Source organism: Callithrix jacchus, chromosome 4 (genome assembly GCF_049354715.1).
Source record: "Callithrix jacchus isolate 240 chromosome 4, calJac240_pri, whole genome shotgun sequence".
NCBI classification, from domain to species: Eukaryota; Metazoa; Chordata; class Mammalia; order Primates; family Cebidae; genus Callithrix; species Callithrix jacchus.
In genome coordinates, this window is record NC_133505.1 from 17,423,463 (window position 1) to 17,442,229 (window position 18,767).

The 18,767-nt window shown below is 46.3% G+C and overlaps 1 protein-coding gene across 27 annotated transcripts in view; it reads right to left on the reverse strand.

Moving 5' to 3' along the window:
* Positions 1 to 347: 347 nt before the first annotated feature.
* PHACTR1 (phosphatase and actin regulator 1) overlaps positions 348 to 18,767 on the reverse strand; it is a 586,860-nt gene continuing 568,440 nt past the window's right edge. For 21 of the 27 annotated variants that reach the window (XM_054254802.2, XM_035294894.3, XM_054254801.2 and 18 more), the window contains 5 exons: positions 18,418 to 18,473; positions 13,364 to 13,425; positions 7,395 to 7,535; positions 4,496 to 4,572; positions 348 to 3,668 (listed from right to left, as the gene is read on the reverse strand). In XM_054254802.2, the coding sequence (XP_054110777.1) occupies positions 3,653 to 3,668; positions 4,496 to 4,572; positions 7,395 to 7,535; positions 13,364 to 13,425; positions 18,418 to 18,473 (352 nt within the window). In that variant the 3' untranslated portion in view covers positions 348 to 3,652. Of the gene's footprint in view, positions 4,573 to 7,394; positions 7,536 to 13,363; positions 13,426 to 18,417; positions 18,474 to 18,767 lie in introns of all 27 variants that reach the window. The other 6 variants (XM_054254799.2, XM_035294896.3, XM_078368334.1 and 3 more) reach the window with 1 other exon arrangement.

Here is an 18,767-nt window from a genome sequence, read left to right on the forward strand (position 1 = left end):
GCAGTGACAGTCCAAAGTGATCCCTGATACTACAGAGATGACCCTGAGTGATTTCACAAGTTAAATTTATGTTCATTATTCCCAGATCATTCAAAGGACAGTTGACATTTTAGATATTCTTATAAAAAGGATGAGGAAAAAAAGTACAAAAGTCTTCTAGAAAGTTAATGTATGTGCTACAATACTTCCTTCCCCCAATAATACCAGAGACAAGTGGTTGCCCTGTGTGTCCACTCACTCTTGCTATAGATTTTGCAGAGGAGCCAACCTCTCCCATTCCCCCATCCTTTCCCAAAGCACTGGTGGTGGTTTCTGCTGCTGGTTGATAAAACACACAGAGTCAAGGGTTTGTGTGGTTTTTTTTTTTTTAGACTTTTTTTGGTTTGTTTTTAAAGAAACTGCATACATCATCAGAGACAAACAATAATTTAAATACCATGCAGTTTCTGTATGTACAAAACCTAGGCCACAGAGATCCAGTTCAATTTGTATTCTCTATTTACATCGTTTTCCTCATACAGTTGTCATCTTTTAAATTAGAACCTGGGAGATCAGGGGATTGACGGTCACCACACTCACTCCTATACAAAGACAAACTATGTACAGATACCCAGGAAGCAACTGGAAAATGCAACTGGTCTGGGGATTAACAGACAAATAGGGAGAAAAAGTCATTTAAGGTGACCTTTGCCCACCAGCTGTGCACAGGGAGAGCCTGAAATTCCATTCATTGAAGCAACACACCACGATTTTCATTCGGCAAATAAAAATAAATACATGTTCAGAAGCGGGAGAAAAATAAACTCAGAGCTTTTCATCACATTTATCGTCACGTTGTTTGGTTTCTCTAATCTGACAAAGGCTAAAGTTTTAGAAGTTCTACAGTGCTTTGAGGGCCTTTGGAGATGAATATATCAGCCATTAAAAAAAAAGCTAGTAGGCTGATGGTGGTCTCTTCATCAGTCATTGATTGGGGGCAGGGTCTCTCAATGTCTAATCCACATGAAAAAAAATGCTCAACTGGGAATTTACACACACAAAATAAACTTTGACTTGCCAACTGCAGCTTTTTCAAAAAAAGATGCATTTGAAGTCATCTAGCGCACCTTTTAATTTCTTCCCTTAATTAATGTCAAATTGTCCTCTTGGAGAGTAACATGAATTGCTGCAGTTGTCTTGACATTGTAGAAAATAAAAAGAAATTTGAATAGATCTCTAGAAAGACCTTAAGGTTTTAAGTAAGGAAAGCGATAGAGGGCCCATCCTGCAGGCCACAGAGGTTGCTGAGCCTGTGTAAGAGCCACTTACAATGGGCTTGAAATAGCCCATCCTGAAGGCGCAGGACCTGTCGATGGCAGGGGAGGTGCACCCCTCAGTCTGAGCAAGTGACTTCTGGAAAACAGGCCCTGCAGGAAGAGCAGTGGAAATTGTGTTCAATTTCTTCCATGCACAAAGTGGACTACAACATGAGGGCACTTTGGGCGGAAACCTTGGGCTGCTTGCTGGCTGGCTGCAGGGAGAGCCACTTGGGCCTTATATCCCAGGGAATCTGAAGGGCCAAGAACTAAGGCCAGCAGAGAAGCCACGGGCCAGGCCTATCATGGGAGGAGTCCAGTCAATGGAATGAGTTTCTTTAGGACTCGCTCCTGGCCAGTGAGGACCGTCATGCTGGGGAACCCAGCTGCAGTTAGAGGAAGTTCAGACTCAAAGCATGGCCGGCAGGCACCTCCACCTGGAACACGTGCCTACCTGCCTGCCATAGAGGAATTCAACGAAAGAGCCCTACATCTTTCGTCATACCATTTGCACATTCAAACGTCAGTAAGTCTTTCGGGAAGACTGTGTTTACAGTCACAATAAAATCCCAATCACATTTTCCCTGAACAATACCTCTCCCCACAGCAGGAACTATTCAGATTCAACAGTCAAAAAAAAAAAAAAAAAAAAGAAAAAGAAAAATAGATCTAGTGATCGCATCCTCCTTGGGTCGGGCAGAGGCGTGCTGGCTCCAGGTGGCAAGGCAAAGCTGCAGCTGGAGGCACTGCCCAAAGAGCTGTCTGGAACTCTTCCAGCAGCTGTCTGGCTCCTGGGTTAGTGCCTACATGGGAGCCGTTCATGCCTGCAAAAAATGTAATGGCCTCATTGACAGGTGTGCATCCTAAGAGTAACCTGCTCCCACAGGGTTTGTGGTGGGAAGACTGGTTAACTTTTTGGAAAGGCCAAGCTGGCATCTTTCTAAATCCTGGACATGTGTGGTGGAGAGCGTGCCACCACCTAGAAAGACTGGGGTAACTATGGAGTCACCCCAGAAGGCGAGAGAGCTCTGTTAGGAAGAAAAATGAAAGCTACAGTGGGCCTCATTAGGATGCTCGTTAGGGTCTAGGAAGGTCCTGGCCTCATTGCACACCCAACCCTGGATGTCCCTGTCAGAGACACACCTGCAGTCATGCTCGATAGCATCATGAGAGGGAGGAGCTCTCTGGACCAACTGGAGCAGAAAAGGGCACTGTGGGCAGGTGTGGCTGGTGTCGGCCTGATTCTGGCACATGCCCAACTCTGAGGCTCCTTCACAGAAACTCTTCAGCGCCGCCCCCCCTCAAAAAAAAAAGGCCATGGAGTGGTTCTGGAGTACCAGTCCCTTGGTGGCTGGAAAGCCAGTCCTACATGAATGGTTTCTGGCCTGCATGCACTGGTCCTATACACAGAAGCTATGAACTCCCAAGCCACATACTCACCGGCTCTGAGGCACACAAAGAAAGTAAATGTCAGCCAAGCAGTTTCTGATCCCACAGGGTTCAACAGGGTCCTCCCACTCAGACTTATAAATAGCACAGGAGTACCTTAGCAATGGCTGTGAGTGTGCATGGATCACTCATGACATTGGACTCTCTGAACACAGATGGGTTGATTATTTGAACTGAGCACATGACAACTTTCCCCATCTAAACCAGAGCTTCCTGAAAGGCAGCTCAGCTCAGGCGGGGGGCAGGATAGATGCTCAGTGCCAGCCTTTATTGCCAGGAGGCAGCCAGGCTCTCCCAGAAATGGGCCCTTCCCTTTTGTTCACTTTGTGGGTGGTGGCTGGAGGGAAAAGCCAGGGGCAACTGATAAGTGCTCCCTCCCTCTTGGTGTCACCTCCAAAGGGCCCCCAAGCCAGATGTCATGTCTGGAGCCAGTACATTTGGCCAAGTGTAGAAGTCCAACCAGATCATTAGCTTTGCACAGTACCCCCCGCCATAAAACAAACCCACCCTTTCAACTTTCTTTGGACTCAGGTGACAGACACTTGTGAGGAAGAGGTTTGCTGGAGACTTCATGAAGGCAGTGCCTGCTGGGCCTGGTTGGAGAGGACAAGGACTGTTCCACCTGCCGGGAAGTCTTCAGTCAGGGCCCTGCCAATGCCCTTGGCACTGCCGGGGGTTGGGACGCATTTTGGTGTCAGAAGTGGGACCAGCGGCTCGGACCCCTGAGCCATCACTTTCGCGTTTTCACACATAATATCCTGATTGTGTTTCCTTGATTTTTCTTCTTTTTTAAAAAAGGCAGTTCAGAAGATTTACATCGTAATGGGGAAGTGAATAAATACCAGCACTTACGGTTCTTATAAATTTATGTTTTGAAGACAGCATAGCACTCAAGAGGAATTTGACTGTTAAGGTCGGTGAAACCTAAGGAAACAAATAATTAAATCAAGACCGAGGGGCTGCCAAAGGTGTGCGATTCAACAGTCCAATCTCTTTCCTCAGGAGGTTCCTGACTGAGAGGGAGGTGCAAGCTTCCCACCATCATCCCACAGGAGTGCCACTGAACATGCACCTGGTTTTGAAATAGCTTCCTCTGGGGCAGCCCTGGTGGCCTCCAGCCCCTGCCATCATCTTGGATCCAGCCGCAAGGTGCAGAACCCAATCCATATCTCTGAGTCTCTAGACTAAATACTTGCTACATCTTATTTTTCTTAATGTTCCCCTCAAAAGAAAGTCAGAATTAAGTCAATGGCTCTGTTGCTAACTAGCCATGTGACCTTATATATGCCTCTTAATGACTCTGTGCCTCAGCTTTCCCAAATATTATCATCATTCCGGACTGTCAGGGAGAATGTCAGGGAATAACAGAAGCAGTCCACTTTGGAAGTCCCACGTGGACTTTGTATTTTGTTCAGGTTTCTGCTGCCTGTTTGCAAACTGGCAACAATCATTTCTCCTTGACCTAAGTTTTCATGAAAACCCACCTTGGGGTTGTTAGTAGTCTGGTGCTTATCAGACCTTTAGTTTAAATGAGTGAAACTCAGACTTTGGAGAAAGCTGCTTTTAGCCTGGGCCATCTGTGTTCCTCTTCCTCGTTTCAGTAACCTCAGTGGAACCGCATACCTACCTTCCTATTATCTTCCCTCTCGTGGCACCACCAACCCACTCGTGACCCGCAAGTGGGAGAGCTTCATTTGGAGATAAATATTACAATTTGAGGGGAAAAAAAAGGAAAAACCTTCAGTACTAACCTTGTTAAGTGTCTACTCAATTCATGAACTTCCATCTCAGTGCTTTTGAATTCATTGAGCTCCTTGCGGATGGCAGCCTGGAATCAAGAGAGACCCATCAGTGTGCATGGGGAGAGACAGAAAGGAACTCCCCTTTCATTTTATTCCTAACAGCATAATTTTCTTCTTGCACAAAGACAAACAAGTTTAAGATGAATTCCTTAATGGGAGGAAGAAAAATCACCTGAGATGTCCTTTAGAACAAAGATTCCCCTCCTTCCCTAAATCTAAATTGGAAATGATGACAGACTATTGCCCAAGTGTATTTTTCTTCCTCTTTTCACAGAGCTGTGGCATTGAGGGATCAATGGTGGTATACACCTACCCCACACTCCTGGGGGCCCAAGAACACAGTAAATGTCAACTTCTCATCTTCTCTAAATAAACAAAGCTCAGCACAGGCACAGTGATGTCTCCAGGTGGAGACTTTCAGAAGGTGTGGATCAAATTCTCCAACCAAATTAGAGGGACAGGTGATGGACAGCTCCCTACTAACCCTTTGCTTTTGCTCTTTTACAACTTTTCTGACTCTTCAGTGATGTATTTCGCCATGGGAGATATGTTTTCAATAACCTTGCATGTTCGGAGATGATCCCGAATCACCCCATCCTTACAGTACTGTCCAGGGTGGCAGGGCCTGGAATCAGTCAGCAAAGAGAGGTCACGAGGGAGCAGGGGAGGAGGAGAGGCTGATAGAGAAGGCAGCTAAGGCTGCAGACAGCCTCACTCCTTCCTCGGGGGGTGGAAATTGCAAACATGTGCCTTCCTGCATAGCTCTGTCTATGGCTGATACTTGCTTTGATGGGAATATCAAGGCCTCAGGAGTTTGAGGATTGAAAGTCTTCATGTAGGATCAGAATGGCCTCGCCAGGAAAAGAAGGCTTGCTTAGCTTTAAGCTGCTTTGGGTGCTGGGGTGACGGGGTAGGGGGAGCACCCCATGCTTTGTCTTCTGTCCCCAACAGCCATCGAGAAACTGTATATGTTTTCGGCTTGAGAGCTACTCAGAATTCTACAAGGGTGCAAGTAGAGACGCCTGTGGTTTCCTTGCACACTTGCTAATACCCTTATCCTTGCAAGCACACCACAGTGAGAGAGTGGTCAGGAGAGGACAAATAGGACAAGAGTGGAAGCCCCTTCCTCTGTTCATATTTAGATGACACACTCCTGGGGAGCTGGGTTTGTCTGTCTGGGACATGGCAGTGCCAGTTCTTGGGTAGCTCCCACATATTCCCTTGCAGGGAAGATGTGAATGCTGTGTTTACAGAGGAGGGCATGGTCTTCCACACATCATGTCTATGGGTTGACCCACCTGTGATCATCTCTGGGAGAAGTCTATCTGCTTCTGGCCACTTCATTCCCACCCAGTCCCATCAGAGTGCAGCAGTGTGTCTGCATACATGTTTCTTACAATTCCTGTACCAAGGGTTGGTGATAATGCAGCCAGCCTGGGCTGTAGATGACTTGCTGCTGTATCGTATAAGAAAACCCCTGGTCCCTGAAATGGACAGAGTGAAGGCCGGACTGTTGAGCAGAAGGCCCCAACACACTCCGTAGTTTCCATCATCACCTACACGTTGGGCAGAATCATTATTCCAGACTACTTTTTTTTTTTTTTTTTGAGACAGAGTCTCGCTCTTGTCATCCAGGCTGGAGTGCAATGGTGTGATCTCGGATCATTGCAACCTCAACCTCCCAGGTTCAAGCAATTCTGCTGCCTCAGCCTCCCAAGTAACTGGGATTACAGGCCTGCACTACCATGCCTGGCTAATTTTGTATTTTTAGTAGAGACGGGGTTTCACTCTGTTGGTCAGGCTGATCTCTAAGTCCTGACCTAAAGCAATCCACCCACCTTGGCCTCCCAAAGTGCTGAGATTATAGGTGTGAGCCACTGCACCTGGCCCAGGCTACATTTTTAAAAATACCCTTAACCCTCCATCCAGTTCCTCATGGCAACCAGAGTAGAATCAAGAGGATTACCAGAGCTTCATTTGGATACCTCATCTAGTAGACAGAAAATTATTTCTCATTGGCATCACTGCTTTTCTTAAATAACAAACTCAACCTCAGATTATTCTTTTTGTTTTCTCAATCGGTGGTTTAGGGCAGTGAGATATGTTTTGTGACATCTTTTTTTTTTTGAGATCGACTCTCACACTGTTGCCCAGGCTGGAGTGCAGTGGCACGATATTGGCTCACTGCAACCTCTGTCTCCTGGGTTCAAGTGATTCTCCTGCCTCAGCCTCCTGAGTAGCTCAGATTACAGGTGCCTGCCACCATGCCTAGCTATTTTTTTTTTTTAAGTAGAGATGGGGTTTTACCATATTGGTCAGGCTATTCTCGAACTCCTGACCTCATGATCAGCCTGCCTCGGCCTCCCAAACTGCTGGGATTACAGGCGTGTGCCACTGTGCCCGGCCTGTGATGTCTTTTTGATTTGTTCACTATTGCTCTCCTGAGGTTATGTGGTCACTTTGTCTTTTGGTTTGGTGAATCCCCTGTTGGGTGCTGGCAGCACTGTCCCCTATACGGAAGGTCTGTGATGAGCCTGAGGCCTCGTGCCTTCACCTGTCTGTGCCTATCCAATGCTATTCTCTTTCTTGGGCACAGTCTCCTAGGCTGCTGCTATTCCTCTTGTAAAGCAGGCACAGTATTATGTGGCTTGTGTCTTCTCCAATTCAGTGGCCTCTCCACAGATTATCTGTGGCCTCTGGGGAAAGGTATTGGGGTCCCAGCACTCTGTTATGGGATGGCGGCTGAGGCCTGGCTGCAGGTCTGCCTGTAGGGTCCCCAGTGGTGAGCCCAGTGAGACACCCAGCAGATGGCCCTGCCTCCCACTCTCCAGTGCTCCCCTCTGCTTACTTTGTCGGCAGCGGTGAGGCGGGTCCACGGCTTATCTGCCCTGCGGTCATAGTCCTGAGCGTCAGCCACCTCCACATAGTCACTGAAGCGGATAAGGATCTTCCTTTCCCGAAGCTCTTCCACCGTGGGCCTTTGACTGAGCTGCAGGGAGGGAAGAGAGATGGACCCAGTCAGCCAGAGGGGTCGACCATGGCACTTGGTCTTGTCTGTGAACTTGCAGGTGTGGAAAATACGGCAAGGCGATGGATGGGACACACAGTGAGTGAGGGGCGGGGGTGGGTGGTGGGTGGGAGGGACCCAAGTCTCCTGACTCTTGGAACTGGGACCTTCCTAGATCCTAAGAGAGAGCTTTATTATCCCTTACATCCCCTCTAGGCCAAACTCTAATTTTTTTTAAAACTTAAACAAAACCTTTTATTATGTAAACTTTCAATAGAAGGAAGGAGGCTGATATAATGAATTTGGTGCATTATCACCACCTTCACCAATTGTCAACTCTTGACTACATCCACATGTGGATTTCTTTGAAACAAGTCACAGGCATCAATATCATTTTATCTGTGTATATTTCAGTATAGAATATCTAAAGATTAGGACTTTAAAACATATTCACAATACTGTTTATACACCTATAAAAATCGATAATAAACAGTCTCTGTCTTCCTAACACTGCTGAGTCCTAGTCTTTACCATAAGCTTGTCTTTCTGTTTGGCTGTGGGCACCTGTTGTGGATTTTTTCTTATCTATCCTACTCCCACCAGGTGACAGGGACATTCTACAGCGATTCTGTCTTATTTTGGATTTGTGAGTCCACATCTGTGTGTCACACTGAGTGCTTTCTGCAAGATGAATTTGCACTTGTGTGTGTTTTAGATACAAAAAAGTGTACATGCAAATGGTATGCAAACTCGGGGGTATGCAGGGATGGGAATCTGCCGGTTGAAGAGGTCAGCTCAAACATTACTGACAGCCCTCTGCAAGAAGTTCAAGGGGAAGGTCAGTCAACAAAGGTGGAGCTGAGTAAGTACAGAAAAAGGCACATTTATGGACCAGCCCTTCGGATGGTCCATGGTGAAGGGCTGCAGGAATGAGGGATGAAACAAGTAAAAGCAAGATGGATAATGTATTTTGCCATGTCCCGATATTATCCATGAACACCCTTCCAATACTTCAGTAACGTAAGGCTGATATTTCTATTATCTCTTCCTGTCACCAGGGTTATTTCTCCTGGAGCAATACAGTTGCTTCCTTTAGGATGCTGCCAATTGATGTTCCACCAATGTTATTTAAAAGCCATTTTCCCTCCAAGCCCTAGGCTATGTGTAATTCTATTACTAGAAGATATGATCTTATAGAATCTTGCAACTCAGGCCCACAAAACAAACACAATGGAGTCCAAACCACCCTGGCGGTTCTGACTCTGCATCAGGCAGCTGCCAGACACCTTGGCTGATGTGAGAATGTTCCAACTTGCTCCCATGCTGGCAGACCACAATTAGAAGATGGCTGGCAGATACCAGATAAGAGTGGCAGATGCTATCACACCCTGAACAGGGCCAAGGCAGGCCTGTAGCTCCCTCTTGGCCAAGGGCAGGAAGCTCTGGAGATCAGGGTTTCAGCAGGCTCTGGCTACCCCTTGCCTAAACTGCATGTAGCCCTCCCTTGGCTTTCTTGGGCAGGACAACATTCTGGCACCAGTGTGGGCCTGTTGCGGGAACCCACAGGCTTCCCAGGCTGTTATGGCTGTGGTCACCGTAAACAAAAATAGCGGTCATCCTGACTCCAAAATGTGTTCTCTGCAATGTGAGTGCAGGGAGATTTTGTGCTATAATTAAAATACATAAAAACATGCAACGTTTGCCATATTTACTCTGGATAAACAGACTCCTACTCAGGATCCTGTCTGTGCTCCTCAGGACTTGTCGAGTTTACCCCAAGAGGCTGGACAAGGTATTATTTTCTTTCATTTTTCTTTTTTTTTTTAGATGGAGTCTCACTCTGCTGCCCAGGCTGGAGTTCACTGATGCAATGATCTTGGCTCACTGCAACTTCCACCTCTTGGGTTCAAGTAATTCTCCTGCCTCAGCCTCCTGAGTAGCGGGATTACAGGTGTGCACCACCTTGCCCAGCTAAATTTTGTATTTTTAGTAGAGGTGGAGTTTCGCCATATTGCCCAGGCTGGTCTTGAACTCCTGATCTAAAGTGATCCACCATTCCTGGCCTCCCAAAGTGCTGGGATTACAGGCAAAAGCCACCATGCCCAGCCCCAGGTGTTATTTTCTAAGTGCCCCATGATGTAAGAAAAGTTGTTAAGCCCTAATTTTCAAATTTCTCTTCCTGGAAATTGTGACCCGGATTTTACTAATATAGTATCTATGGCAGAGTCTAGATGAACTGCAAAGCAAGCATAAACACTGCAGGTCAGTGATGGCTTCTTGTGTCTGAACATTGTGGGGCCTTAGATACCGCCTTTCCAATCGAAGACCACACTGCACCCAAGTGCTCAGAGGGAATGAGTGAGGATGCAGCTGGCTGCTGCCCCTGACAGTTGCAGTTAGTGCACAAATCCCAGCACTAACTAACGGCCACCAGGATGCTCCTCTGTGTGCGTGGGCTCATGCCGCTGACCACAAAGGGCTCAGAAGATGCACCTTTGGCCGCTGCTGGCTGTAGCCCTTGGGGCATCTGGCACCTGAGGCCTTTCCTTGAATGCTGCAAAAATAGTCTTTGCAGGCAAAGTCAGGTTTTCTGGGAATAATGGGGTGGTAGAAGGAGTAGGGGGCAGTGAGTGGTAGCATTTGTATTGTGTATTGCAGCAATAATATGTGCAACCAATTTAAACAAAAGGAAAAAAAAGTAACTTAAGACCCAAATTCTATTTTCTTTACTCTGTCACCCACGCTGGAGTGCAGTGACACAATCGCAGCTAACTGCAACCTCCACCTCCCGGGTTCAAGTGATTCTCCTGTCTCAGCCTCCTGAGTAGCTGGGACTACAGGCATGCACCACCATGCCCAGCTAATTTTTGTGTTTTTTAGTAGAGATGGGTTTTCACCATATTGGAGAGGCTAGTCTCAAATTCCTGACTTTATGATTTGCCTACCTCAGCCTCCCAAAGTGGTGGGATTACAGGAGAGAGCCACTGTGCCTAGCCCCAGATTCTACTTTGAATACAACTTAAACCCAAATGTATTTTTTTCCTTTCCTCCTCCCTCCCAGGCACGTATCCATCCATTCATCCACTTAGCCAGCTAGCATCTTTTTTTTTTTTTTTGAAGGGGAAGGCAGGCAGGCATGTTGATTTTTGTTTGTTTTTGAGACAGAGTCTCACTCTGTTGTCTAGGCTGGCGTGCAGTGGTGCAAACTTGGCTCCCTGCAACCTCCGCCTCCCAGGATCAAGTGATTCTCCTGCCTCAGCTTCCCGAGTAGCTGGGATTGCAGGCATCCACCACCACACCTAGCTAGTTTTTTATACAGGTGGTGTTTAAGCATGTTGGCCAGGCTGGTCTCAAGCTCTTGACCTCGTGATCCACTTGCCTCGGCCTCCCAAAGTCCTGGGATTACAGGTATGAGCCACCATGCCTGGCCACAGGCATGTTTTTTAAAAGGCAAAACATGTACTTTTTATATTAGTCCCAATTTGGTTGAAGAAAATGACTGGTCTGTTGCTATCAGCCTCAGTTACCATGTTTATTTTTAATTTTTCTTACTAGTGCATTACAATGAAATAGAACTTTATTGAAGAAATCCTTGGGCTGAGGATAAGTCACTGAAAAGGAGCCACCACCACTGGTGTCTGGTCTCAGTGTAATAAGGGCCCAAGAGGAAAAGAACCTGCACAGGGCCAGCAAGTGATGATGTAGGTTCCCTACCTGCTGGCAGGCATCACATCTCTGCCCGAAAAAGCAGATGCAGAAGCTGCCCCTCTGTCCTTCCAGCCTCTCTCTTAGAAGCAGTTATCCCCTTCTTTCAGGCTCATTATTTCTAATTCCCCCAGCCAGTCCCAGGGGAAGGCAAATGATAAAATTCCAAGGCCATTTCCCACGGGGAAGAAAGGAGAGGTGAGCAGGAGAAAGAGGCAATTATGATTGTGGAGACCTGCAAAAATTACGAACTATTTGGGGTCCCCATCCCTAGTGTTACCCACCCTAGGGAGATGGGCATGGAAAGGAAGACTCTCCTTGCCTATTGCCACATCATGCAATTAGTCAGGTTCTCCATAAAATCATATCAACTTTGTTAAGAGACAGGAATTAAATAAATGTCTAAGTATTTCTCTGTGACCATCTTTTAGTAAGCAACCTTAAAATTTGGGGAATTTTGGGGGTCCAGCCACCAATCCTGAAAAATTTGATGAAAATCTGATTTAAACAATTTTTTTCCCTAAGTGTCTAGATCTTTCTGTATCAGAAATGAAAGTTTATCACAGTGTCTTCTTCAAATCCCTGTCATTTCAAGGACACCATGAAAAAAAGCTAATGCATCTCCCCTGCTCTTCTCACTACTTAATCTCAGTAAAAACTGCCCCCTGAGTCCAAAGAGTGGGTGGGCTTAAGGATGTAAAGGATCCAGCCTTCACAGGTGGGACAGCAACTGGTTGGTGAGGTCACTTAGCTTTCGCTCTAGTCTCCACCAGGCTGACGCCAGCCAGTCCTCTGGCCATTCAGGTTCTTGTTTATCCTGCTCTTGTTAATTGTGTTGGCATTTGGCTTGTCACCAGGTATTTGGGATGCTCTCAGGGAGAGAAAGTGTTGAGAAATATAAACCATCACCTTAATAATTGGTATGATATTTCAGGATCTCTGAATTTCTTCCTTTGTGTGATATTTCTGGGGAGAAGAATCCACTAATAAACCCTTTTAAGATTAATGTTAACGGGCCTCTTGACTGTCGCTAAGATATGAGTATCTTTCTCTCAAGATGGTCACTGTAGGAGGCTGATTAAAAACACTCTGACTTCATCAGACAGAAGAGAGTATTACATCTTGCATGTCATCAGTTAATTAAACTTTTCAACATCATCCAGGAATAGCCTTCACCATGAGTTTATTATGAAAGAGGACACTTGCGTGGAACGAATGCTCTGCCAAACATCTATTTTGGGGGTTAAGAATATATTAAAATTCCAATGTTATGACTTTTATCTATGCCCTTCTCAAATGTCTTCTTTAAATTTTGTCAGTTCTTTCACAATTTAGCCTAATAAAGTCGCATAGTTCTTAATTCCTAGGGAAAGAATAGTATCTTTCCCTAGGAATTGGGAAATAGGGTTGGAAAAAAAAAAAGTCCATACTTTCCCGGGGTCTTAGCAAATAGTTGTGTAATATTTGAACTAGTAATTTTTTTAGGGGGGAGGGGAGACATTCTTGCTCTGTCGCCCAGGCTGGAGTGCAGTGGTGCGATCTCAGCTAACTGCTGGACTCAAGCAATTCTCTCGCCTCAGACTAACATGTACCTGGGCCTACAGGTGCACATCACCATGCCCAGCTAGTTTTTGTACATTTATTTTAGCAGAGACAGCATTTTACCATGTTGCCCAGGCTGGTCTTGAACTCCTGGCTTCAAGCTATCCACCCACCTTGGCTTCCCAAAGTACTGGGTTTATAGGCATGAACCATTGCACCTGGCCTTTGAACTACTGATTCTGATTATGAATTTCCCATTACTTAATGGCATTATAGTGAATTTTTTAAAACAAAATATTTAGTATAATCAAAAATGTAACACAATAGCCATCAAGTTGTTTGGGAGTAGGTGGGTGCCACAAAATCAAACAACATTGAATGCCACCAACCAAAAGGACCGGGTGGAGGGTCATGAAGCTGAGTGCAGAGGTCTTAGAGGTAAGAGAGTGGTGCCCTCTGACCCAGGAGGAGAGGAACCAGGCAGCGAGGCCAGCAGAGGGCAGAGATGTGGTGGGCAGCCCACCCTCTCCTGTCCCAGCTCTTGGCTTGGAGAACCAGCTCACCTTTCGGGTTAGCCTCCTCTTGATCTCTCTCTTCTCCTCCTGTTCCTCTTGTTCATTCCGAGCTGAAAGAAATATTTAAGATGTTTTTTATTTTAGTAAACAGTGCTGTGTGTACGGGGACATCCTTTGGACCTTGGCAGGCTCTAGGCTAAGCATCTCAGTTTGAAAAAGGGAAGAGGGCGCTCCTGTCCCCTCCCCAAGCTGCCCTTCTCTTTATGGGGACAGTTTTCCAAACTACCTGCATTGTTTCAAATTGCTCCTGAGCAGGTTGACTTTGTCATTTTGTTTTCTTTACATCACATGGGGTTTCAGGTCTCCAGGCAGAGATGCTGGGTTGAGAAATGTGGCTACAAGGGAGGAAGGTAGGTTTTTATTTTTTATTTTTAGACAAGGTCTCGTTCTCCTAAGCTAAAGTACAGTGGTGCAATCGTAGCTCACTGTAGCCTCAAACGCCTGGGCTCCAGTGATTTCCCTACCTCAGCCTCCCAACTAGCTAGGACTATACATGCACACCACCATGCCTGGCTAATTTTTAAAATTTTATGTTGAGATGAGGGGGGGGTCTCCTTATGTTGTTTAGGGTGGTCTTGAACTCCTGGCATCAAGCAATCCTCCTGCCTTGGCCTCTCAAAGTGCTGGGATTACAGGTGCGAGCCACTGCACAGCCCAAGGAGGTGGGTGGGAATGTTGACACAAGGACACATGGGCATTTGGGGAGATGTGAGGCTCCTTTCTTTGGATAAGACTAGGGCTCACTCATTCTCTGTTGAGCTCTCAGACACTGAAGGGGGCTCATTTTGATGTGGTCCTTGTGTCTGGTGCCCTGTGGGGGTAGAGAGAACAGACCAGCCTCAGCCTGATGCAGGAACAAGACAAGGCAGGAGGATTTTCAAAATGCTCGCCTTTCACAAGCCGTGATTCCATCAATTCTTTGAATCTTCTGAGAAGTCCACAAAGCACAGGTGAGGCCATAGTGCTTTGAGCACAGGGATACAATTGCCTGCATTTAGACTCTTTAGGAGTGGCTCAGAAGAGTAGACTGCAGAGCCTATAAGCTCTTGACTTAATATATGGGTGACTTACTCATCAGATTTTTAAAGAGCTGTAGATAAGAGAGTATGGGGAAGGGGGCAGATAATTGAAGGGCAGAGAATCTGGGCTTATTTCTCCTTTTAAGCTAACTGGATGACCTGTGGTAGACCGTTTCCCTTCTGGACCTTGGAAGAATTCCTTGATATCTATGAAAGCACAGATATCAGCATAGCATTGTTGGACTTGAAAAAGCTATAGAAGTCAGCTTGTATCGAAGGCCTGTGATTCTCAGCCATTAAATTTCAAATGGCGTTAGTAAAAGGAAAGGTTGATTTCGGCATGGGTGCGTCACAACTGCCTGGGACAGGTGTTCGCTCATTCTGAAAATCACAGTTGTTACATTGTATTTCGGTAACTTCATTAGTTTGTTGTATTGGTGCACACATGAAATTCAGGTATGGTTGCTGACTGTCTCAGTGTGGGACAGGTCTTTAAAGAAGGAAACTGCTGTGCCTAGAAAGGGGTGGGGACCATCTGATAACTGAGTCACGTTCATGCTAAAGGTGACTATACCTCCCACTAGCACAAGTGGTGTGAGTTCAGAGCAGAACTCAGACTCCTGAGGGCCACCCCTCTGGACATAATTTGCCCCCCGACTACCTGTGGGCAGCAGGCTCTGCAGAAAAGCAGCACAAGAAACAGCCACATCTTGCTGTCGGCTGAGGTCACCAGAGGTCCCTGCTCCCGCCTACCCTACAGTGCCTGAAACCTTCACCATGAGCGAGCTTTCCTTTGGATTTAGAGATCCTATCTCCCTCCTGGAGTTGTTTTTCTTTTAAATGCAAATTTCTCTTGAATAAAAGCCCATTAAACTAGTCAGCCATTAATAGCTCAGTATTAATTAATCTAGCAGAGACAAACTGGGGAGCCCCCACACAGTGACGTTTGTACAAATGCAAATTTCAGTGGGATAAAACCTATGAAACTAGTCAGCCATTAATATCTTAGTATGAATTAATCTAGCAGAGATAAATGGGGAGGCAGACAGCAAGAATAGCAGAGATAAATGGGGAGGCAGACAGCAAGAACCAGAAGGAGGGAGCTCCCATTCAGAGACGTCTCAGGTGGGAGGACAAATGGAAAGAAAGGTGGTCTGGATGCTGGGTCGCCGGGAGCAGCTACAGGGCCCATGGTGAAAATTTCAAAGGCACAAAATACTAGGGCCATGAAGGGGCCTAGTGACCACCTAGTCTACCACTCCTGGTTTGTAACTGAGGATCTGAAGGCTCAGGGGTGTTAAGAGGCTAGTCACACCCTACCTGGCTCAGTGGTTACACTGATAGGCTTTTTCCTGTGGTCAAGTTTTGCATGGGGCTGGCTCTCCTCCTCATTACTAGCCTCAGACTTCTGACCCTACGGGAGCCATGAAGGCGGGCATTCTGTGACGCAGCTGACAGAGCCTGGAGCCTTCATCTCCTGTGTGTGCTTCTTAGGTTACTCTGAGGGGTGGGGCCACAAGCTACCACCTACAGAATCAATACCTTTAGCTCAAAGCTATTGACAAACTCAGGTTCGTGAACTCTCAGGCAGAAGGTACCAAGACAACCAACAATTAGGGAACTGGGAAGACAGGCCAGGAATAGGCAATTGGGAAGACAGGCCAGGAAAGGCCCACAGTATCATCATTACAGCTGCCACCATCAGAGGGTTCATTATGTGCTCAGAGGTGCACAGGGCCTCACTGGCAGCTGGACAGAACAAGGGCTGTTCCCAGGGCCAGGCAGGGTGGGGCTGGAAACCAACCCAAGGCTCTCCCAGCTCCAGGGCTGAGCCATGACGTTTCTGTGCCCTGTTTCCCACCATTCAACACTGAGCAGTTCCTCAATGACTGAAAAGCTCAGAAAATCAGTTTTAGAACAAGCTGTTGGAGGATGTTGTGTTATACCATTAGACATTTCTTGTTTAACAATTGCAATAGATTAAATTAAAAAAAATAGGAGAACACAGTTCCAGAATACAGGGAAAAATAAGAACTTATGGGAAAACAAGTTGATTTCTGGAAAGTTTCAAAACTATGAAATGATCAACCTGTTTGAATTGGTCAAGTAGTTCTTTAATTTGCAACTATGTGGCCAGGACAAGAGGGATTAGGGAAGAGAATAAAAGAGAACCATGGGAACAATCTTCCACAACTCCTTTTTAGTTCCCTGAATCTAAGTTACTTGCTTAGATGGCCGTAAAAACTGAAGCTCAACAGACTTGTGGTATCCCAGGGATCTGGGCAAGCCACAGGTGGGAACTGATGCCTTTGAGAGAATCCAGAACTCAGCTGGGGGATTTTAGATCTCTTTCCAGAAACCGAACTCCTGGTGTGATAAGCACTATTTTCTGAAACCTGAATAATCCCCCAGAGGCTTTTAGCTTCTTTGAGTTTAGGCCTCAGGTCAGAGGCCACAAATACAGCAGGGGGCACAAGTTCACCTGGCTGTTTATCTTTCTCTCCAAAAATGGAAAGTTTATAGTGGCTCAGGTACCAGATTGGGGCATAAAAAAAGACATCATACAGCCCAGTTGCTTCTCTGACTTTGGAAATCCTTTGTAAAGCTCTAAATTCATTATAGAGAATATTAAGCTTGGAAACTTTTAAGGGGTACCCTTTGGGCAGAAAAAAGTAAACGCCCATTCCTAGAGACCTAGGAAGTGCGTAGGGCGCACCTAGGACTGACAAAGGCCAATCCCGAAAACAACTTCCACTGAGAGTTAAGGCCGTGGCCGTTGGCATGGGGCGGGAGGCAGGATGTTGATAAAGGCAAACTTGACATAAATGGACATGTGGGGGCGGTGGGGGTGGGAGTGGATGCTGCAGGCAACAGGGCCCCCCCCCCCCATCAGAACAGAACCCAGCACCTTACCCTTAGCAGACCACGAAATGCCAACCAAGTCACAAGGCTACAGTGAGCATGGTGGGACGGTGAAGTGAAGACTATGTTAGTGTGGTTACAGTGGAAATACCCTGGAAACTCACACTGCAGTTGCATGTGACTGACTGGGCGGGGGAGTGGGAAGCGGTGTCTGCGTCTGTACAACATAGCATTTCTAGAAAACTCTGCATAGTATATATCTTTCTTTTCTGGAGAGAAATTACTAGCGTGTTGTGGGGTAGGGGGAACAGGGTAATGAATTAAGTGAGAAATATTTGTTAACTATCTTGAGACAAGTGTTGGTGAGAATGGTAGCACTAACTGAATAGAATGGTTTGATTTTTAAATTATTTCATATCTAACACTAAACTGATGCATACTGGTGTCCATCAAATGCTTGATCTCTTTTAGTATTTTTTTTTTTTTAGCACCAAGTGGATCCTCTGTACATATTCAAATATCTCTGTGTCCTAAACCAAACAAGGGGCTCATTTATTTGTTTCTGTCTGCAGCGTTGGTGAAAGGCACTTTTCCTCGAATGGGTACATCACACAGGCATGCCTGGGACCAGCTGTGGGAATCCTGAGAGACAGACATGAAGCACTTCACCTGGAAATGCTTTCTGAGTCTTGAAATTTAATGTTCAATGGAATGAGGAATTTTTATCAAGAGCAGCAGCTGCAATGCAAGTCATGCTTTCTAGGCTCTGTTCAAACGGCCATTTCCCTTATTTTAGGTGCCTGTATCACAGTCTCCGTTTTAAAGCCAATTCGGGTTTAAAGGTGACCCTACCCTTAAAAATCATTAAATAATAAGTGGTCTCACTCTAATTTTTCAGCTTCTCTCTGACTCTACAACTCCCTAAAGGGAAGGTTCTGCCGGCGGTCTGTGAGCTTCTAAAGAACAAAGTGGAATAAAATTTGCCTTCTCTTTGGGGAGGTCGTCTTTGGTGTTCTAACATGCACGGATGAAGCCTCAAGCGTTAGAAAGGTTTTCAGTCGTTTCCGCACAGGCGCAAGTTAGAAACCTTGTGGCCTACCATTAAATAATAACAAAAGCCACCACAAAACATCAGCGATTGCCATGGGCTTAGTCACTTACGTTTCAAAATGTTCCTCTGTTCCAGTTCCTCTGCAGTTGGCCTCTGGCTCAGCCGCCTACGGAAAAAATCCAGGAAAAGTTTTTGGACCATATCATAGCCTCCTTGGGTCATTAATCTCCTCAGCCCTTGCAGATACATGAAACAGTCAGTGGCTGGAGTTCTTGTTCCATCCTGTGTTCTGAAAGACTGACTCTCCCCACCACCGCCTCCTCAGTTCCTCAATTTCAAGCCCAGGAGAGGTATGTGCGTCATGTCACAGCCACTGACCCCCGCCCTCCTCCCTCCAGCAGCCCCTCCCCAGCCCCGGCTCCTCCAGTGCCCCCAGGCAAGTGGACTGCAACTTAGACGT